This window comes from Podarcis vaucheri (assembly GCF_965113315.1).
Source record: "Podarcis vaucheri genome assembly, chromosome: 10".
Taxonomy (NCBI): domain Eukaryota; kingdom Metazoa; phylum Chordata; class Lepidosauria; order Squamata; family Lacertidae; genus Podarcis; species Podarcis vaucheri.
Window position 1 is genome coordinate 25,397,523 of NC_138748.1, and position 23,421 is coordinate 25,420,943.

The 23,421-nt window shown below is 42.0% G+C and overlaps 1 protein-coding gene across 2 annotated transcripts in view; it reads left to right on the top strand.

Moving 5' to 3' along the window:
• ANO6 (anoctamin 6) overlaps positions 1-23,421 on the top strand; it is a 69,909-nt gene that overhangs the window by 44,594 nt on the left and 1,894 nt on the right. For both annotated transcript variants that reach the window (XM_082239564.1, XM_082239565.1), the window contains exons 11-19: positions 2,684-2,829; positions 8,848-8,925; positions 11,276-11,501; positions 12,320-12,489; positions 14,494-14,591; positions 15,312-15,442; positions 16,318-16,523; positions 18,438-18,640; positions 21,365-21,470. In XM_082239564.1, coding sequence (XP_082095690.1) covers positions 2,684-2,829; positions 8,848-8,925; positions 11,276-11,501; positions 12,320-12,489; positions 14,494-14,591; positions 15,312-15,442; positions 16,318-16,523; positions 18,438-18,640; positions 21,365-21,470 — 1,364 coding nt within the window. The remainder of the gene's footprint in view (positions 1-2,683; positions 2,830-8,847; positions 8,926-11,275; positions 11,502-12,319; positions 12,490-14,493; positions 14,592-15,311; positions 15,443-16,317; positions 16,524-18,437; positions 18,641-21,364; positions 21,471-23,421) is intronic.

Genomic DNA, 23,421 nt, shown 5'->3' on the forward strand with positions numbered 1-23,421 from the left:
CATTAGCACTCTGTAAAGGTGAATATACAGAAAGGTGCCGTTGTAACATTTTAGGCAAATATTACAAATTGACAACAACAGGCTTTCAATGTTAAGTATGTTGCAACTTAGTCATCCGACACTTAACATTAAAATGGACCAAAACTACCTATTTTCTACAATATTTAAATTGAACATAAAAGACTTGCCAGTAATGCACAATTCTTAAATATTTATTAACAATAATAATTACAGTAATGGAAGAACAACTTACTGAAGTACCCATGGGTCATGTCACCCAACAGCCAACTGCTTCACCATGCAAAATGGCTTTCTGGTGCTATTATAATTTAATACAGGGATTTCCAATGATGCAACACATTATTTTAGTGCATTATATTGACATGCACACCTCCCACAGTGGTGACATAATAGCATAGCTTCTGCAAGATTCAAATCCTCATTAACTGAAAACTCTACTTAGGGTAGGCACCAATCATGGTTAAGGTGAGCAGGGGCAATGTATACCAAATACAGGTGGGGGTAAGTCCCAGGCCCTTGTTCTTGTCTTAACCATGGCTGAGATAAAACCCCACACATACACTAAGTAGAAGAAGAGGAGCATTACCATCTCCTTCCACCTGTTTTCTTCCCATGCAACACTGCATGCAACACTAATGTCTCACCACAACTGAAACTGATCTGTAGAAAACACAACTTAGAAAAAGAGACAATGCACGTATTTTTGTAAACTAAGAAATCTTCAATAAAAAACACCATGGTTGAGTTAGCATTGCATCAGGAGAGAGAGAGAGAGAGAGAGAGAGAGAGAGAGAGAGAGCACACGTTACCCACAGCTTTCATAAATAAAACAGAGATCCTCAAGTTTCTAACAAGAGCTGTGGATTACAAAAAAAGTGTATTGAGGCAACGTGTAGCTAGAAGAAAGCACATCATCCAGCATTGTTATTGAGTTGCATTGTTTGTTGTATGTGACACATGCTGCTGTTGCAGTCATGTCCTGCCTGCTTTGGGGCTTTCTATAGGCATCCAATTGGCCACTGTGAGGATGTAGGGCTAGACTGGCTGGGCCTTTGGTCCAGTCCAGAGGAGCTCAGCTCTCCTTAAGTCCTTCAGCTTCCTTATGTGCTCAAAAGGTACAGTTTTTGCAACATTAGTGAAGCATTCCTCTTTTCTCCATTGTAATCAATGTAGGCCTGATTCCTACATTGTGCAGAAAGGACCTCCTGGCTTCTGGCAAAGGCCCTCATCTGCACAGTACTTTGATCATTTGGGTATATAATGTGTGAGACAATCTTGAGGATATCCTGGTCCCAAACTGTATAGGGCTTTATAAACCAAAGCCAGCAGCTTGAAATTTACCAGGGGACACGGGTAGTGCTGTGGGTTAAACACAGAGTCTAGGACTTGCCGATTAGAAGGTCGGTGGTTCAAATCCCCAAGATGGGGTGAGCTCCCGTTGCTCTGTCCCAGCTCCTGCCAACCTAGCAGTTCAAAAGCACGTCAAAGTGCAAGTAGATAAATAGGTACCACTCTGGCGGGAAGGTAAATGGCGTTTCCATGTGCTGCTCTGGTTCACCAGAAGCAGCTTAGTCATGCTGGCCACATGACCCGGAAGCTGTACACCGGCTCCCTCGACCAATAACGCGTGATGAGCACCACAACCCCAGAGTTGTCCGCGACTGGACCTAATGATCAGGGGTCCCTTTACCTTTACCTTTTCTCAATGAAAAGAACAGTAACAGCAGAGAAGGGACCCTGAAAAACAGTGGTAACCTTCTCCTGCAATGTGTATCTCTAAAGGAGACTTGAGTATGTTTTAGGTCAGGAGTGGGGAACCTGTGGCCTTCCAGATGTTATTGAAGTACAGTGGTACCTCTGGTTGTGAACGGGATCTGTTCTGGAGGCCCGTTTGCAACCTGAAAAGCCCGCAACCTGAAGCACCGTATCTGCGCAGGTGCGCGGCGCGATTTGGCGCTTGTGCGCATGTGGTGAAACCCAGAAGTAACCCTTTCCGGTACTTCCAGGTCGCTGTGGGGCGCAACCTGAAAAAACGTAACATGAAGCAAACGTTACATGAGATATGACTGTACAGCTTACATAATTTCTGACCATTGGCCACACTGGCTGCTGTGAGTTCTTTCTGCATGTATAGAAATAATGATGCATCACAAAAAGAAGACAATTTTAAATTAATGAATGTTAGAATGATGTTGGATAGAAATTAAGTGGTTTCTAGCTGTAATGCTTTAAGAGAATATGAAACAAAGGTCTATAAATGGGTAAAAGCTTAATGGTAAGGATTTGCTGAACTAATAAATTTAAGTGGAATACAAAAAAGGGGGTATGAGGAGGTCTGGGGAAATAAGCTTAAGGAAAATAAGAAATGGAAAATTAATGTGTTTTTAACTGTTTTTATTTTGCATTTTTCTTTTTCTATTTTTATTGTAATGTATGAAAAAATCTTAATAAATATCTTATAAAAAAACAAAAAGAAGACAATTTAAGTAAAAACAACAAAAAAATAGTTTCCACTGTTTTCGTTATAAACACCTGGTTGCCATTCCATCAACTGGCAAGATTTGACTCCATTTCTTCACAGATTGGTAAAGAAAACTAATAAACCTTGGATTCATAATCCTCAACAGCTAAAATTATCCTTGCTTAATCCTTCTTTCATCAGTTACTTTGTTTCTGGAGTTTTGGAAAAGACGGCAGGCTGAGCTAGAATACGAATGGGACACTGTTGAGTTCTTGGAGCAAGAAGAACAAGTACGTCCCGAATATGAAGCGAGATGCCATCGCGTCGTAGTGAACAAAATAACACAGGTCAGGATGGGTTGTTGTTTTTTAATGTGCTTGGAAATATTATAAGGAAAGTTCTTTGGACTCTATCAAGTCCAGTATTTTTGTCAGGAGCCAGATCGATTTGCAGAAATGTATATCAGCTAAGCTGAATATAATGTAATACGGACAAAGAATCACAACTTGGCATTACTATGCCCTTGTTTTCTGGTATTTTTAAAGAATGTTGTTGTTGATTACTGGTAGTTTTAACTTGCATTTTTTATGTTGTACCCTGCCTTGGTATTAATAAAAGGTAAAGGTAAAGGTACCCCTGCCCGTACGGGCCAGTCTTGCCAGACTCTAGGGTTGTGCGCCCATCTCACTCAAGAGGCCGTGGGCCAGCGCTGTCCGAAGACACTTCCGGGTCACGTGGCCAGCGTGACATCGCTGCTCTGGCGAGCCAGAGCCGCACACGGAAACGCCGTTTACCTTCCCACTGGTAAGCGGTCCCTATTTATCTACTTGCACCCGGAGGTGCTTTCGAACTGCTAGGTTGGCAGGCGCTGGGACCGAACGACGGGAGCGCACCCCGCCGCAGGGATTCGAACCGCCGACCTTTCGATCGGCAAGCCCTAGGCGCTGAGGCTTTTACCCACAGCGCCACCTGCGTCCCTTGGTATTAATACCTTAAGCAAATAATATATAAAATAAAATATTACATAGATAAAACTCCAACCTCAGGAATTTTGGGTGGAAAGGCTTGGAAAAGCGTCTTCAGGAAACCTGGGGTTGTATTCACTGTTAGTAATTCTTGGCATAAATGAACAAACATGACTAACATAGGCTGGTTAATTTCAGTGGTTCTTCTCTGAGTATAACCTAGTTAGAACTGAGTTGACAGACCCGCCAAGTGTCGCTATTTTCCAGGGACAGTCCTGGATTTACAGAAGCTATACTGGTTTCTGACTTGATCCTGGAAGGTCCCACTTTTCCTTAGGACATGCCTATTTCCACTGGAGAAATGTTGGAGGGTATGGAATAGGATGTCCCCATTTTCATCAGAGAAATGTTGGAAGGATGAATTTGAAGTCCACATCACTGTTGGCAATAGTAGGAGAGAGCAGACACTAGTTTTGAGATACAGTGGCTTTTTATAGTCTTATTCCACTTCCTGTTATCCAGTCTTGGTTTTCAGCAGTATTAATGCTTAAAGATGCTCAAAATATAAAGATATTTTTTTAAAAACCTAGAAATTCTGACAGGGTTGTTTTAAAAGTCAGATCAGACATTTAGGTGAAGTGAATTGGTGTGATGATCTTTGTCTTTGCTAACAGTTACATCGATTCTCACCACTTCAGAGGCCATCAGCTTTTCGTAACGAAAATTGGCAAATGTGTTGCCAATTGAAATCCTACAAGAATTACTCAAAATTAAGAGAACAAAATAATCTTTGGTTAACCAAGAGATTTTGCTAACAGAGAATAGAGCGGCAGTAAAGAAGCTTTACATAGGAGCATAGGGAGGTTCCATATACTTGTGGGGTCGTCCACACTTCTTCTTGTCTGACTGCTTCCCCAGGGAAAGCCACTCTTTACCACAGACTCAGAGCAAACATTAGTTGGGTTTCCCAAGGATTGACGTCTGCTCCAATTCAGCAGTGAAGAGGGGGATTCCCCAGGGAAAGTGGTGGGGCATACCAGTGGCATAGTGGAGGTGGGCACGGGGCAGTTGCCCTAGGTACAAAATTGTTAGGAGCACAACATTTCAATACCCAATGCTGCCTTAATACAGCTGCACATTTCTTTTGCTGGGCTCTATTGGAAATGGCTTCTCCATGTGAACCAGGAAGTGACCTCTCCAGACCAGGCATAGGCAAACTCTGACCCTCCAGATGTTTGGGACTACTATTCCCATCATCCCTGACCACTGGTCCTGTTAGCTTATGGGTACCAGATTTTTTCAATGAATCCAGGGACACTTTTTTTTTAAAGCTGAGTAGCAACAGGGAGTCAGTTGTGGGGATGGTGAGGCAAAAGACGCTAGGCCCAAGCACACATGCATATTGTACAAAGGTGCAAAGCCCTTCTTTTGCACTCTGTGAAACATAAATGCCCGTGACTTCCGAGCCTTCCCTGATCTCCTTCCCCCTTCCCCCTTTGTTTTGACAGATCAGAGGAGGCTCTGGAGTCATGGGTGGGCGGCCATTATCCAGGAGGGGCCAGCCTGTTAGTGCAGTTGGCTCTGGCTGGCTTCAGGAGCTGCTCACTGCTTGCTGCCGTGGTGCAGGAAAAATGATGGGTGCCACGGCAGTGAGCAGCTCCTGAAGCCAACCAGAGCCAACTGCGCTAACAGGCTGGCTCCGGGCTGCTGAGGCTGCTGCTGCCACATTTCCCAGGGACAGATTTGCAAATCTGGGGACATTCCAGGGACGGAATTTGTCCCGGGACACATTTGCAAATCCTGGGAATGCCCCCGGGAACCAGGGACATCTGGTAACCCTATGTTAGCTGGGGATGGTGGGAATTGTAGTCCCAAACATCTGGAGGGCCGGAGTTTGCCTGTGCCTGCTCCAGGCAATGGAATGGCTCTTCTTTTCTTATCTCAGTGGCTGCGATCTCCTGGGTGATGTGGACACTATTAGGCAGTTGAATGCACAAGTGTGTTCTGTCCGTTTCCTTCCTTCCCTCCCACCCCTCCGCATGGCCCCGGGCTCTGGCAACCTAAGCTACACCCCTGGGGCAAATGAAAAGCTGTTCAGTCCCATGCCTAAGAAAGCATGGATCAAGCAGAAAACCATTCGGACCCATGCATTCTAGTGTGGAAGGGTGGACGAACTTTAAAGCAGACCGCTAACCCATCTGTTCACACAGACTGGCAGCTGCTCTCCTGGGTTTCAGGCAGGAGTTTTCCTAGCCTGGGAATTCATCCCAAGAGCCTCACACATTTAAAGGATATGCTCCACGATTGAGCTCTGGCCCTCATTCTGTTATATTTCAATTACGTTTTCAATTATATAATAAGTTTGTCACTGCCTGAGTACTGCACATTTTAAATTCATTGTTTGGCTCTGGAGGGAAAGACCCAAACTTATTCTAATGACCTAGTAAAGTTCTCATATTAGAACTTTATTTCATCCTGGAAAGGAGGCTGTTCTGAGGGCAAGTCTCGCCGTCAATAAATAAGGCTCATGTCATCAGCCATAACTAGGACTCAAAGGATATATTTCATAGCAGATTGTAATTTACGTGGAGGATTATGGAGTAAAGGGGGATAGTTTACAATGCCTTCCCATAACCTCCATCTGAAATGAGTTGATTTATATTTTCTAAAGCAGGGGAACTATTTAATATGATGTTGGGTATGAGGCAGGTGCTTGCATAATATACTACAACACAAATCTAAAGCTATATGATGAAAAAGAAAATCACTCTACGACTGCAATGGGTGCCATGTGAACAGAAGTTTATTTATTTATTGTAATATTGATGCACCAGTGTTTTTTTGTTGTTGTTTTTAGTGTTCACAGGTGGTTTCCAAAAAAACCAAACATGCACATGAAAATAAATCCAATGTTTACAGTATAAAGCAATTTAAAGCTAGCTCTCTCTCTCTCTCTCTCTCTCTCTATATATATATATATATATATATTTAAAAGTAAGAAACCTCAAACTAATTTTGGATAACAATGCTTTCACCAGCAATATTCAACTTTCACATGGCTTTTCAGCTCAGAGATACGTGAGAGGGACCTCTTTGCTTTGAGCTATACTTTGGATAAGGACTGGCTGAGTGGTTCAGAGATCTGATTGGCTAGAGAATGGTAGATTGACAGAAATGTCTGCAGAGCCTCTCTCGAATTCAAATGGAAGGATTAAATGTGTGTGAAACAGTATGCGGTTTTGATTTCATTTTATATATTTTTTGTAATCACTTACCATTATCCTTGGTAGGGCTGTGCCCCATTAGCTCTAGTGGAACAACCTCCCACTGCCTGGTTCTGAGCAGAGACTACTGTTGGAACTTTCCAGGGGACAGAATTCCTGATGCCTTGAATCCTTATCTTCTCAAGGACAAACTCTAGAGCAGAACTTATTGGCGGAACGTGAAACACTATGCAAGTTGTATGGGAGAAAGAAGCTCCCTGAGATACTCAGGGCTTTACTGGTTAAACAAAAACAACAGATGCAGTACTTTGAGTTGTCTGAAAGAGTCTGGAATTTGTTGTCGCAAATAGTTTCATTACCAAGAAATAGTGTGATGTCTTTGTCCTTACTCTGAAAGAATGGTCAGCAACAAATTGGAAGGTGGCTAAAATGTCAAGCTTAACAATATATATGTGGCTGAAGAATGGCAAGAAACAATTTTAATTTCAATTTTATGAAGACCGAATATAGTTTAGATATTAAGAGTTTTTGTGACACACAGCTGGTATTGATGTTTATACACCTATGCATTAAATTTAATTTGCTAAATTGACCTAAATAAATATCTCACCTGCACTTTATCTCTTTCATTCTGTAGTCCAATATAGCAAGAATATTGATACTCATGAAGGCATGCCAGCTAATTTGCACCTAATATCATCTTCCCAAACATGGAGAATTCCAGATTAGCATTTATGAATATGTGGCATTTTTCCTACAATATTTTTATTGTAACATTATTATCCTCCAGTATTGAAATCTAGCTTCAGCCCTTTGAAGAAAAATCTTTTATTCTCCATTTTTGGTGCTGAAAAGCAATGAAATTGTTTTTCTCACTGTTTTGTTCTTTGTTGCCAATTCTTTAATGTTTCTGTAATAGCATCAAAAAGCATATCACCTACCACTCTCACCTAGGGGAAAACTGCTTTCAGGTTATGCTATGGTGATCAGATACCTATTTGTTATTGCACAGCGAGTATAATTTACTTTTACTTTTAAGTCAGCTGATTATTGACCTGAATGGGTCTCAACTGTTTGCATCTTGTGTTAAACAATAGCTAATGTTAGTAGTGAGATGTTTGAAACTGCATTATTTTCAAGCAAATCTCAGTGCTGTCTCTTTGCTTTCAGCAAAGGGAATTTTCTATAATCCCTTCAAATTGTAAGCTTTTCCTTTGACAGAAACTTAAAAGCACATTTTGCTTTTTTACTTTTACTTAAAATCAAAAAGGTGGCAGAGCAACTTTTAAACTGGTGCCAGGGAAGGAGAAGAGGCATGTCTGCCTTGGAACAAATCATTGTCCATGGATAAAGCAGAAAATATTTGTGATCATTCAAGTGCCGGAGAGGTAGAACCAGACTCTGAGAGGGCAGTGTCACATGACAGCAATTCAAAGAAGTCAATATATTTTAGACAGTATGTTTTTCATACATTTGGAAATGATCCACAGAATTACTTTAGGCATGGCCAAGGGCTTCGGAACCTTTTCTCCTTTGAAGACCATATCTCCAACGTATATCTAGGGCTAGCCCAAGACATTTTTGCCGCCTGAGGCAAAACAGCAAATGTTCCCACCACTGCCATCACTCACACACTGACACAAATGTCATAGTGCCAAGTACCCAGTGCTGATTAGTTTATTTTCACTTTCAGAGAGAAGATAGGGTGATCATAAATTAGATAAGTTAACCATTTGCTGCCCTTCCATGACACCCAAAACCTGTCGCCTGAGGTAACAACCTCTCTCTGTCTAACAGCAGGGCCAGTGTTGGGGGATATCGTGCACTGCTTTTGAAATTCCTTACAATTCCAAAAGCCTTTTCCTAAATTACATTAGGAGAGCTGTTGTTCTGAGAAACCCAAAGCTACTTTAGATGCATGGAACTAGTTGCATAGTTTTTTGAGGGAAGCCCATGTTTTGGGGGGGTATGTGATTTTAGCGTGATAACCCACTGAACCTCTCAAAACTAGATTCAACAATGCTCAGACAGGTTGAGGGCAATATGTGAAGCTAAGTATTTTAATCTGGAAACATAAAAAACACAAACGAACTGTTTTCCTGAAACACTGGGCTACGTGGAAAAGAAATGTGCATTTTAACAAAGGGAATTCTTTCTCAATCCCCTTTCTTCACAGCAAGAAGAGCATATCCCCTACACAGCTTGTGGAAAGTGCGTGAGGATGACCTTCTGCACGAGTGCTGTTTTATTCTGGGTAAAGTTTCCACAACTGCTGCTTGTCATTTATTTAGCTTCGTCAGCATGATAGATTCTGTAAAGCTTAAATGGTTATGGCCCCTTCCTGAAGGACAGCTGTTCCTGTGGTGGACTCATTTCTCATGGCTGTACTGCTTCAGAATTGCACAGGACTTTTCTTAAAAAGAGAACAAAACGCAACTTGCTACATTAATACATTTCTGCACATGGAAAGCTAATACTGGAGAAAGTTCCAGCCTGACATTTTAAAGCTTTTCATGGGTTATTTTTGTCTTAAGAACACTTTGAAAAACAGCTCTCCTTTCAAAGGAGACAGTGCAAGGCACTGCGAGAATTGAGCCATGCGAGCAACTGTGCCTTTAAACTGGATCTCAGAATGGCAAGGATTCCTCACTTTGTTCTCCCTCACCTCCAAGAAAGCATCTTTCTTCCTTATGCCAGGCTTGATCCCTTACCTTGTCCCATTTTCCCTCTTTTTATGCTATCCTGCATTGAATTTCAGGTGTTTTTGCCTAGCTGGACTTCTCTCCTGATGGCTCCATTTCTGGATTTCTGTCTCCTTACTCCCATCTTGATCCCCCATCTCTTCTGAACCCCCTTCTTACCTCTTGTGCATCAGCTTGAGTTCTTGGATACTTTGGCTCATTTCCTTCACAGGTTATATTTCAAAGGTACGTTTTAAAACATCTACAAATGATACGTATGTGCACAGCAGAACATGATGCCAGCAGCTTCTATAATAGGACTTATGTTCTAGGGAGCTGAGATAGATAACGGCTGGCCTGGCACTTGGGAGAAAACATAATGGTTTTTTGTCAGTCCAAACCTCGTTACCTTTCCTGCCACTTTTTTCGGACGTGTTGTTCCAGGCATCTGGTTCAATAGTGTGTTACAGATTACAGTGGTACCTCGGGTTACATACGCTTCAAGTTACATACGCTTCAGGTTACAGACTCCGCTAACCCAGAAATATTACCTTGGGTTAAGAACTTTGCTTCAGGGTGAGAACAGAAATCGTGTGGCTGCGGCGCAACAGCAGCATGAGACCCCATTAGCTAATGTGGTGCTTCAGGTTAAGAACAGTTTCAGGTTAAGAACGGACCTCCAGAACGAATTAAGTACATAACCAGAGGTACCACTGTAATTTGTCTTTTCCTACCCGTTTCATCTGATTAAGAGAGCAAAGCTGGGTGTCCTTTACTCCCCACCCCCACCCCAATTCCAGCTTAATTCAAAGGAGAAACTAAAAGAAGTCTATGCAGCCATGGGGGGAAATGTGTGGCATCGTGGAAGAGTTTCAAAAATAGTTCCAATGTGCACTAGCCAATGCCAGTGGTAGGATTGTCATTAGCACGGCTGTAGATACTGCCATGGAAGTGCTACTGTAATCTTCCTCTTAAGGAACATACCACAGGGCTATGAGAAGGAAGGACATTGCAATGAGCAGAGGCAACTGGCAAAAGGAGGAAGCTAAAATTATATTCAAGGCTGGAGGGGTGAAATTTATTACAGAGTGCTGCACTGCATGCTATTCTTGTGTTTCTGTCTATCTCCCTTTCTCCACTTCTCCTTTCACCCTCCATTTCCAGTTCCCAGTGCTCACCTATGTGTTTTCTCCCGCACAAATAGATATTGTGGATGCTGTTGTAGGAAATGTTTTCTGTACCAGAAATGAAGTAGAAAATCCATAGGTTGCCAGCTTTCAAGAAGTAAAATCCAGGACAACAAGTTGTTGAGCTTTTTTTTAGGAAGACCCAAGCTTTTTTCTGAGATAAGCCCCCAAAATACAATTTTTCAGTTGACTTGCGTAAGATCCAGGACAATTTCCCACCAGAAATTCCCCCCAGACATCAATTCCAGCTTGGAAATCCCAGTACTGTCCAGGAAAATCTGATCATATGGCAGCCCTAAGATTCAGCGAACCCATATTTACTGTTGGGGAAAATTTAATGTCTTGAAAAATGAGTTACGATTTGGGAGTTTAATTATGTTCAGGAAGTTTTATTATGAGAGGAATGAAATGCATTGTAGGTATATGCATCAGAATAATAGTATATTGATTGCTATATACAGTCAATCAGTGGCATAAAGGAAAGTCGGTGTTAACAATTGCATAGACACTTACTGATACATTTAAACACACTTTTGAATAATGTATAAATCTAATATATTTGTATTTATAGTTTAATTTACTTTTTCTGTAATTATATATGTTACTGTGTTTATATAATAAATTCATCAATTAAATGTGTGTGTGTGCGCTCGCACTATATATATGTGTATATATGTGACATATAAAATATATCATACCGTACTTATTTCATAGCAGTTATGTTATTTGATTTCAGATCCTGCTCATTATCGCCTCGGTTATTGGCATAATTGTTTACAGGCTGTCTGTTTTCCTGGTGTTTTCCGCAACGCTCCCAAGGCATATCAATGGCACTGAAGCCATCCAGAAGTACTTGACTCCGCAAGCAGCAACTTCAGTTTCTGCTTCCATCATAAGCTTCATCATCATTATGATTCTGAACATGATCTATGAGAAAGTAGCAATCATGATTACTGACTTTGGTAAGATGATCTCTTGCCCCAGCTACAAAGCCTTTCAGAGTAAATGGAGAAAAACGTTGTGTTCGTAAGGGGTAACTCAGCAAAACAGGATGCCTCTGCCATGTATTTGAGAACTTTCCCCACCATTGCTTGCAATGACTTCTAAAGATTTTAAAGTTCAGGCTTTCTCAGTTAACAAAGAAATGACATTCAGCTCCTTGCCTAAGGAATCCTTCTATAGCCAGCATGAAAGATCAATTGTTTACAGCTGTATATTTATGAAACTGACAAAGCACGGAAGATTACTGTAATAATTCCAGCCTTATGAAAATGGATCAGCACTGCATAATGCATTCAATTACATTCGGTATTGTTTATAGATAGCGTAGTCATTTTCTTGTAAATAAAAAGGGAAAGAATCACTGTTTGAAACCCTTCATGCCTTAGTAAATAGCGAAAACAGAGCAAACACTGCTGGTTTCCTTCCCATCCAGGTCATTTACATTAAAGGAGCTGTCCTATTTTGGCGCATCTAAAGTAGCTTCATTTTAATATTCTTTCATTTGCATCACATCAAAATGTTATGTTCATTATGTATTGAATCTGCTGGAGGCTTTTTGCATTGAGAATCGCTGCTTGTTCTTGTGTGGAAGAGCACATATTTCCCCCCCTTTTTATAACACGTTGTCATGAAATTAACATACTGGCTACAGTATATTAGAGAACTCCAAATAATCTAAATTATAAAGATGTAAATTGTATTCAAGTCTACGACATACATATCTCGAAAGCTCTTCTCGAGTTAACCATTTCTCTCTCCTTCACCCCTTAAACTACAGAACTGCCAAGGACGCAGACCGATTATGAAAACAGCCTCACCATGAAGATGTTCTTGTTCCAATTTGTCAACTATTATTCTTCTTGTTTCTACATTGCATTCTTTAAGGGTAAATTTGTAGGTTACCCTGGCGACCCTGTTTATTGGCTGGGGAAATACAGAAATGAAGAGGTATGAATTAACTACCTGCAGTGGGTTGTCCTCTCTTCATTTTTAATTTTTTTTCAGCTAGAAGTCTTAGGGTCAAACCAGATGTTACACATAGATGGAAGTAACATTAGCCAAATATCATTTTTAAAGAATTTTTGTGCAGAAGGAAAAGCAGATGCTTAACCCTTTCCTGACTAACTGCTTTTCATGAACTTCAAAGTAGGAAAACAGACAGAAGATGAACACTGCTGCTTCTGCTGCACTTTTCCCAGTTTCCCCTTCAAAAGCTTAATTTGACTTTTGAAAAGCCCATCGTGGTAATATTATACATGTATGCGTGTAACATCTAGTTTGGCCCTGAATCTTGGCCACTTCATCAGTTTCAAGAGATACATGGGAAGCAGTGATGGTGTTAAGGTTTGGTGGGATTGCGATCTCGCAATGGTAAACTGAAGAACTCAGCTTCACAGCTACCGCCATTTTGAGCTAAATCCGAAGTCCTCCAAGCTCATATTCCACCAAACCTCAAGTGCCGTAGCTTCTTGCAGCCACCACTGATCCCCCTCCCCCCCAAAAAAAAAACTTAGCTACAATGGTTTAGGGAAGTTTTTAATGTTTGAAGTTTTATTCTGTTTTTAATGTTCTGTTGAAAGCCACCCAGAGTGGCTGGGGAAACCCAGCCAGATGAGCAGGGTAGAAATAATAACATGATGGTGATGATAATATGATGATGGAGAGGCCTCACAAAATGGTCAACGTTGCTTGAAATAGAAGGTGATTTGCTAACTTCCCTTAGTGGCTGTGAACACTGCAAATGGCAATACCACTATAGACAACATGGCGCTGTTACTATTCCACACCTGTAAAAAGAATCTTTGGGGCTGCTTCAGCTCCTCCACTCTCCCCACCACTACCCCACATAACTAAAGTGTGAGAAATGTAAGTGCCCTGATTCAGGTCAGGGCACTGACAGAAGCAGATAGGGCCAGCCCAAGACATCTTGCTGCCCAGGACAAAGGCAATATGGTGCCTTTCACTCTGTGATTCTTCTTTCAACACTGACAATAGGACGCAAACCTGCACCATATCTGGGGACAGCAAGCTAACTTTTAGACCCAAGGCAGGCAACTGCAAGGCACTCAGAACCCTCCAACTTCTTGCTTCACTGCCTAAAAGCAGGGCGAGTTCTGGAAGTAGACTTCTGAGCGAGTGTCCTTGACTGCAAGATTAACTATATGCTATCCCCACACTAAGGGACGCGGGTGGCGCTGTGGGTTAAAGCCTCAGCGCCTAGGGCTTGCCGATCGAAAGGTCTGCAGTTCGAATCCCCGCGGCGGGGTGCGCTCCCGTCGTTCGGTCCCAGCGCCTGCCAACCTAGCAGTTCGAAAGCACCCCCGGGTGCAAGTAGATAAATAGGTACCGCTTACCAGCGGGAAGGTAAACGGCGTTCCGTGTGCTGCGCTGGCTCGCCAGATGCAGCTTTGTCACGCTGGCCACGTGACCCGGAAGTGTCTCCGGACAGCGCTGGCCCCCGGCCAATAGATGTGAGATGGGCGCACAAACCCCAGAGTCTGTCAAGACTGGCCCGTTCGGGCAGGGGTACCTTTACCTTTACCTTTATCCCCACACTGGTAATCAATTATTTTGGAGGGCACAGATTATGGTTAAAGGTAAATGTAGTTCTGCTGCAGACAAGTTTAACTTCTAAACTCTGTGAGCTGAAGACTACAGGAGCCATATGTAAGCTATTCTTTGCTTTTCGAAGAAAAAGTCTGGTATAAATGAAGCAAATTTATTAAAAATGAAGGTGTTACTTTTTTTAGTAATAATCACCAATGTTAGATGGTTTGTGCATTTTTCTGGAGAGTTATCTGAATAGAATGATGCCAAACAAAACATTATGCTAGTCTTTTTGAAGTAACAGAATATATTTTAATATGTTTTCATTAATTGAAAGTTCGTTCCCTGCAGCTAATGAGCTGGAAAAATTCATGTCCACCCTCCCCCTTCTTCTTCCAATCCTAGTGTGATCCAGGTGGATGTCTCCTTGAACTTACAACACAACTGACAATAATAATGGGAGGCAAAGCAATCTGGAATAATATACAAGAAGTGCTTCTTCCGTAAGTAAATAGTGTTGATAGCTAGGAGTCAAAACCAAACCTGAATTTGAATACAGGGTGGTTGTTTTTAGTGAACCTGAATTTAAACCTCTTGGTTGCTTTGAGCTCACAGCAGAAGGCAGCCCCTAAAACACCAAAAGCTGCAACTGATTTTTTTTTTAAAAAAAACTGTTTTAATGATCAGAAATTCATGAGGACTCCATAGGAGGTGAGAAACAGCCTCATCCAATCCTACAGATTTGGGAAATATTAATGAACAGTGTGATAGTTGTGCCTTATTTTACTTTCTGAAATGTAGGGCTGGTTCAAACTATGACACTATGGCATGCTGGAAATTTTAAGAAACAAGTGGCAGAGGATTAAAGCAAGGTCCGGAAACATTAGTCTCCATCAATGGAAAACACAGCAACATATGCTTTTAACCATGAAGAGGTCATGAATGGAATCCCTATTCTCTATTGTTCTGTCTCCATTATTTTTTTAAGGTAGAAAAATGAGGATCCAAACAGGCCAAATCCATCAGAGCCTATACAGATGAACTAATGGATGGCTCTCCCAGTGTAACATGTAGCTTGGCCTTGGCTGTATCTGCCAGAAAAGGCAAAACTGAGCCCATTGTTATCAAAGCAAAGAGGCAGACTTAGCTATTCCATATTGGACAAAAAAATTGCATGATTTCTACCATAAAGAATAAATCTAGCTGGTGATCTCCACTCATAGGTGGCTTAAGAACCTGATTGGAAGATTTTGTTCAGCTTCACGGTCTGAGAAAGTTGTCCCTCGCTGGGAACAGGACTACCACCTGCAACCCATTGGCAAACTTGGATTGTTTTATGAGTACCTTGAAATGGGTAAGCTGGCTGCTAAAATTCTCTTTAATAATTAACCTTCTATTAATAAAAGCAGAATGGGTGGATTCTGCTAGATTGGCTGGCTGGACTATTCCTTTCTTTAAAAAAAAATCTGAACACAGAGTTTTTAACTGTGGTTGTACACAAGACATTAGAGTTGCACTTACCTGAGAGTAAATACCTCTGAATACAGTGGGGCTTTACTATGGAGTGAACAACCACATGATTGTTCTCTAACTGTACTATTTAATTACAGATAGGTAGCCGTGTTGGTCTGCCATAGTCAAAATAAAAAAAATTCCTTCCAGTAGCACCTTAAAGACCAACTAAGTTACTTCTTGGTATGAGCTTTTCGTGTGCATGTATCTGAAGAAGTGTGCATGCACACGAAAGCTCATACCAAGAACTAACTTAGTTGGTCTTTAAGGTGCTACTGGAAAGAATTTTTTTATTTGTACTATTTAATGTTGCTCTCTTGCAAGTGTGTGTGTGTGTGTGATTTCTACACGCCCTGTGTCCTGATTGGCATTATAAATTCCTTTTTACAATGGCGTTGGTTTCTTGCTGGCTACAGAGTGCAGATAATGAATGAAATGAACTAAGTATTACTCAAAGTAATTTACTCAGAGTGAATTAATGAAGGTGACTAAGATGGGTCCATTAGTTTCAATGGATCTAGTCTGAGTAAATCTTAGCTGAATATCACCCATAGACTTTGGGTAACTTTCCCATACTTTTCTGATCCAAGAACCCAGCTCTTTCAAGTGATCTAGAGTAGCTCTGTTTAGCCACTGGGTTTGGCATGCCTGACTTTTGAAAGCGCACACAATGCTAATTAATATTTCACCAGTGTTTGTCACATTTCTCATTGGCAGTTATACAGTTTGGATTTGTCACTTTGTTTGTGGCCTCGTTCCCACTGGCTCCCCTTCTGGCACTTATGAACAATTTACTGGAAATACGTATAGACGCCTGGAAGATTACCACACAGTTCAGGCGCATAGTTCCTCAGAAAGCTCAGGACATAGGAGCATGGCAGCCCATCATGCAAGGAATAGCTCTTCTTGCTGTGGTGACCAATGTAAGTACAGTCTTTAAGTAGTGACAATTTTGGATCTGAAATGCCAAACAGTTATTTCCCATGGGGAAGTGTTCTTCAATCAGTTGTAATGTCCGTTCTCCACATTTGCACCTTCGAACAGTATGAAATTGTTGACATGTTAGATGTTCTCCATTTCCTTGAGGAATGAGAAGTCCAGCGACAGTGGTACCAATGGTTGGTTGGTTGGTTTTTTATGAGATACCAATTAAGACTCATGGTGCCTTTGTGATATCTGTTTGTATACAAGCTGACCATCTTGGGTTGTACTTTATTGCACATTCTATTTTGTTCTTATTTTGTATTGCGCTTTAAATTGTTATGGCCCATTGCAAGACAATGTGTGATGACAGCTGGTATATAAATATTATAAATTAAATAAGCATATTCCCTTTGCTTTCTCTTTCTCCCTTTGAGGACAGGGTCAACAAACCCTACTGCAATGAATTTTGCTAAGGCTCTGCGGTAGGAGTTTCCACTCAATTAAACTGGCTGGTGCCAGGTTTAGTGTCCAAAATTTACTGCTAGCTGGCACCATGCTAGAGGCATTCCCCTTACTCTTTTACACAGGAGGAGGGAATGCATCTTCTGAGATGCCTCTGGCAACACTAACTAGTAAGTCACTTAAAAAGAAATCTTGTGTGGTTTTCCTCCTGAGTCGATGTTTTCTTCATCTAAAAAGTTCAATTGTTTTCAAATGGACTCAGGTGGTTTGATCATAGAACAGCCAAATAATTATTGCTTCCTAAGTTTTACTGAGAGCTGACTTATTGAAATTAATGGATCAAAGTTTGCCATGGCTATTAATTTCAAGTGGGTCTACTCTTGAGTAGAACTAGCACAGATTGCAACCCTTAGTAACAATAGCCACTGAAAATGCACAGTGGCCCAGGAAGCCTGACTGTCATAACCGCAGCAGAGGCTTTCTAAAATAAAAAAATAAAAATCCCCAAAATAGTTGATGCCATGCTTCTTTTACAGCAAGTTCCATTTCTTTCCACTTTATGGATTACTCTGCAAAACTGGCAGAACTTTAAGTGGATATTGTACAAAGCTACCTTGGCACTTAAGAGTTCATGCAGCAGAGCTGACATTGCTATATTCAGTTGCCAGGCATAAGCCCAGTTTTCATTTGTTCTGGGGTAATAGGAAAAGTGATCACGTCTTGGAACATTGAAATCAGAATTTTTTTGTGTGTGATCCTCTTTTTTTAAAAAAACAGCCTACAAATGGTGGGGTGGGGAGTTTATTTTTACAGAGCATCCAGAAGAATATATTCTCCAGTGTGTGTCATCACTGCTATTGCACATCTGGAAATCATTTGAAAGAGGTGAAAGTTTATGTGGGAAGAATACTGGAGGGGTGAAGAGAGAAAGGCAGCGTAAAGAGCAAATAGGTTACACTGAATTCCAAATAACGTTTCGCAATAACTCAGTGTTCTTATACATAGGAAAAGTGGGAAGTGGGGGCAGTATTAGAAAGGTATAATATTGTGATCACTCAGAGGGTGTTCCCTACTAGCATGCATAAACCTGATTCTTATAATCATTTCTGCAAAGCCACCAGGGTATTACATCCACAGTTTATTGCATGCATTGTGTGGTCGTCTGTCAGGGAAAAGCTGCTTATGTTTTATCCCACCCTCTCACCAGGGACACAGACCATTGCACATAGCCTGTTGTGGGTACAATCATAATGGAAACAGGAAGGGAGTTGAGATTTTTTGCCAGCCAGAAACTGGAGAGATCTGGATGTGTTGCGCTTCTGTTTTGTACAATAATATATTTCCCATTTCCAGACAGATACAGACACACATACACATTCCCTCCCTCTTTGTATAAAATTCTACCTAGATGCAGTTAAATCTTGCCCATTTCCCTCTCTTTTCAAATGCAGGCAATGATAATTGCTTTTACGTCCGATATGATTCCACGCCTGGTGTATTACTGGTCATTTTCCGTTCCTCCCTATGGAAGTCAGAGCACTTACTCCATGAAGGGGTACATAAACAACACACTTTCCGTCTTTGCTGTGTCAGACTTCAGAAACGAAAGCAAGCCAGCCGCTCTTCCCATGTTTGCCAACCAGACAACATGCAGGCAAGTCTATTTTACCATTAAAAATAGCATATATATATATATATACACACACACACACACACACACACATGTATGTATGTATGTATGTACATACAGTGGTACCTCAGGTTAAGTACTTAATTCATTCCGGAGGGCCGTACTTAACCTGAAACTGTTCTTAACCTGAAGCAGCACTTTAGCTAATGGGGCCTCCTGCTGCCGTCACGCCGCCGGAGCACAATTTCTGTTTTTATCCTGAAGCAAAGTTCTTAACCTGAAGCACTATTTCTGGGTTAGCGGAGTCTGTAGCCTGAAGCGTATGTAACCTGAAACGTATGAAACCTGAGGTACCACTGTATGTGTATATATGTGTGTATATATATATATATATATATATATATATATATATATGCTTTCGTAGATTTTCACGGGTATAGGAATGCAGGTTTTGGTGTCTTCGGGTGTCTTCCCGTGTAAGAGTCGGGGTGTCTGTGCGACGTTTCGACGAGGTCTCACTCGTCATCTTCAGGCTGGTGTTTTCGGCTTCTTGTTACTGGAACAGAGCAGAGTCTGGTGTTTGAGTTCCTATAAATACTGTTGAGGGGTGTGGTGTATAGCCTCCAACGTTCTGGGTAGAGAGGAAGTTCCTAGATTAGTGTGCCTTTTCTTCTTTTGTTCCTTAATTACTTGAGGGATATCTTGGGTGATTTCATTCAGAATATCACTCATGAAATCACCCAAGATATCCCTCAAGTAATTAAGGAACAAAAGAAGAAAAGGCACACTAATCTAGGAACTTCCTCTCTACCCAGAACGTTGGAGGCTATACACCACACCCCTCAACAGTATTTATAGGAACTCAAACACCAGACTCTGCTCTGTTCCAGTAACAAGAAGCCGAAAACACCAGCCTGAAGATGACGAGTGAGACCTCGTCGAAACGTCGCACAGACACCCCGACTCTTACACGGGAAGACACCCGAAGACACCAAAACCTGCATATATATATATATATATATATGCTTTCGTAGATTTTCACGGGTACAGGAATGCAGGTTTTGGTGTCTTCGGGTGTCTTCCCGTGTAAGAGTCGGGGTGTCTGTGCGACGTTTCGACGAGGTCTCACTCGTCATCTTCAGGCTGGTGCTTTCGGCTTCTTGTTACTGGAACAGAGCAGAGTCTGGTGTTTGAGTTCCTATAAATACTGTTGAGGGGTGTGGTGTATAGCCTCCAACGTTCTGGGCAAAGAGGAAGTTCCTAGATTAGTGTGCCTTTTCTTCTTTTGTTCCTTAATTACTTGAGGGATATCTTGGGTGATTTCATGAGTGATATTCTGAATACCACTGGGTGGGTCATTAAGTGTAGATTAGTTGCTAAAGCTTTCGTGTCTTGACCTCTTGAGCTTGTGAAGAGTTTTTCTGAGAAGATGGCTGTGCTGCATTTAGTTGTGCTCTGGCTTGGCTTCGTGTATAGGGGCGAGCTATGGTTTTGTGCCTTGTGCCAGCCAGATCTGTGTAGGGATTGCAGGGGGGTGCAGCATCCGGAGGTGCCACTATAGTTTGGCTACTGGATGGAGTCTGTAATATGTCTGTGGAGAGGGTCTGGGTTTGGGTCTGGGTCTGGGTCTGGGTTTGGGTCTGCAATCCCTACACAGATCTGGCTGGCACAAGGCACAAAACCATAGCTCGCCCCTATACACGAAGCCAAGCCAGAGCACAACTAAATGCAGCACAGCCATCTTCTCAGAAAAACTCTTCACAAGCTCAAGAGGTCAAGACACGAAAGCTTTAGCAACTAATCTACACTTAATGACCCACCCAGTGATATTCTGAATATCACTCATGAAATCACCCAAGATATCCCTCAAGTAATTAAGGAACAAAAGAAGAAAAGGCACACTAATCTAGGAACTTCCTCTTTGCCCAGAACGTTGGAGGCTATACACCACACCCCTCAACAGTATTTATAGGAACTCAAACACCAGACTCTGCTCTGTTCCAGTAACAAGAAGCCGAAAGCACCAGCCTGAAGATGACGAGTGAGACCTCGTCGAAACGTCGCACAGACACCCCGACTCTTACACGGGAAGACACCCGAAGACACCAAAACCTATATATATATATATACACACACACACACACACACACACACACACACACACACACACGGATATATACAGTTGTACCTTGGTTCTGTAATGCCTTGCGAGTTGAATGTTTTGGCTCCCAAACGTCGCAAACCCAGAAGTGAGTGTTCCAGTTTGCAAACGTTCTTTGGCAATTGGAAGTGGCACCTTGGAAGTTGAATGAACTTCTGGAACGGATTCTGTTCGATTTCCAAGGTCTGACTGTATATTCATTCTCTCTCTCTCTCTCTCTCTCTCTCTTTCTCTCTCTCATACACACATGTCTTCACTTATACTTTACCTCTCAGCATTGTAAAGTAATAGTAAACAATGGTCAAAAGAGAAGATAATTTTAGTGTCGACAAAATAATGCAATTCAGTAGATGTGATTTATCTGCATTTCGTTCTCATTATGGGACAGCTGCATATTCCTGCACTGCAGGGGGTTAGACTAGATGATCCTCAGGGTCCCTTCCGGGTCTACAATTCTACGATTACATTCTGCTTAACTTGTGTGTTGCCTTATCAGGAGAATGGGATGGATTTTGCTCCCCCTTCTGGCCTGAGTGCCATATTGCAGAGTCTGCTGAAATGATTGCTTCATTGTCTTTGACTGTTAGGTACCGGGATTTCCGATACCCCCCTGGGCACGAACATCAATATGAACACAATATCTATTACTGGCATGTTATTGCAGCCAAGCTCTCATTCATCATTGTCATGGAGGTCAGTATATTTCCTCCTAAAAGGAGTTTCTTCATCATTTTGGATTAAAAACCATGTCAGCATGCGTCTTCCATTCCTTCATCCTAAAGTTGCAGTAGTGCCCTTTGTATACCTTGCGTCAGTGGCGTAGCGTGGGGGGTGCAGGGGGGCCGGCCGCACCGGGCGCAACATCTGGGGGTTAGGGTTAGGGGGCGCAAATCCACGGGTTAAGGGGCGCAAATTACTTGCCTTGCCCCGGGTGCTGACAACCCACGCTACGCCACTGCCTTGAGTAAGCCCAGCCCAGACATGCAATGGGGTGGAAATTTCTCAGGCATGTTTTTCAGAATTTTCCTGGTGCGATCCTCATGAAAATCAATAAATTTGAGCGGGGGAGTTGAGAGGGGGCGGAATCAGCAAACAGATTTTTCTAATCTCAATGGAAACAAAACTTGCCATGCAGTTTTGGTGCAGCCTGCCTCAATGCCATACATTTCGGAAGAAAAACATATGAAAATTGTGCAAAATGAAATCCTCATGAATGTCCTCCATCTAAAGCAAGCCTTAACAAAAGCTACCAGTTCTTCCCTTTCTCCTCTTCGGTGGAGGGTGGAGAAATACTGAGCAAATCTTGAATACTGTTTTGGGGGTGTGTGGTTTTTTTTTTAAAAAAAAAACTGCCTTTCTAGAAACTGAGATGGGGGGGGGGACAAAAAGACAAAAGTTTGTGAATGCATTAAAAAAAATATGTTATTAGTAGCTATTTTTAACTCTGTCTGTAAGGATATTAAACTCCACTAAGATCTCTGCCTGCCACCCTAGTTGGGAGTTAAAAGTAAAGCCTGCAAAAAAAGGAAAAAAGAGCCATTGCACAAAAATCCCAATTTTCGCCTTCCCTTGATTAACTATTTTTTTTAAGACATTTGTGTATTGCTTAATTATTCACACTTCTAAGCAGTGTCCTTTTACATCAAAACAATCCACAGAAAATTGGACAACGAAGCAATAAATGTTTATCACAAAACTAGACTACCTCAAAGTGCCGGCTGGAACAAGAAAGTCTGATTCAGGCACCTGAAGTTCAGCAATAATAATTTTATAATAGTAATAATTTCATTAATTATACCCCGCCCATCTGTCTGCAAGGGGAGGGACCTGCCTAATCTCAGTTGGGATGGAATCCCACAGCCTTGGGCCCACAACACTGAATGCGCAGGATGGCAGCGATGGTGCAAAACATAAAATACATTCGAACTTTCAGCTCGGGGAAACACTGGTTCTTCACAAAGGGGGTAAATGGGCAGCTAGGAAGCTGCTGTCCCCCCAGAGTCTGTCCCCAGGGAGGACTCCAATGAGGGTCCTTCTCTGTCCATATTGCACAAACAGTGCCTAGCTCTGTGGTTTCCATGGTAGGTAGCACATTGGGATGGCAGAGATAAACAGCTGCATGGCTGGCGCTTTCCTAGCAGGGAGCGGAGAGAGAAATAAATTGCCACCTGGGCATGCTCTCAGAAACTCTCTTAGCAACCAGCAGGAAACCTTAAGGAAACATTTCCCCTTGCCGTGCATTAGAGGTTCTTTCTTTGCATCTCCAAATTAGATTGATCCTTTGAAATGAATGTGAATGTGCAGATCCTCATGCGTCTGTTATCTGAATGCACATAGGTCATATCTGCACTATGAATTTAAAGTGCTACTGTATCATTTTGAATAGTAATGGCTTCCTCCCCCCAAAACAATCCTGGGAACTGCAGTTTGTTAAGGGTGCTGAGAAATGTTGGGAGACCTCTATCGCCCTGCCACAGTTGCCAGAGTGGTATAACAATCAGTCTCCTTTCCCGGGGAATTCTGGGAATTGCGGTTCTGTGCAGGGAATAAAGGTTAATGTAAAGGGACCCCTGACCATTAGGTCCAGTCGTGACCGACTCTGGGGTTACGGCACTCATCTCGCTTTATTGGTCGAGGGAGCCGG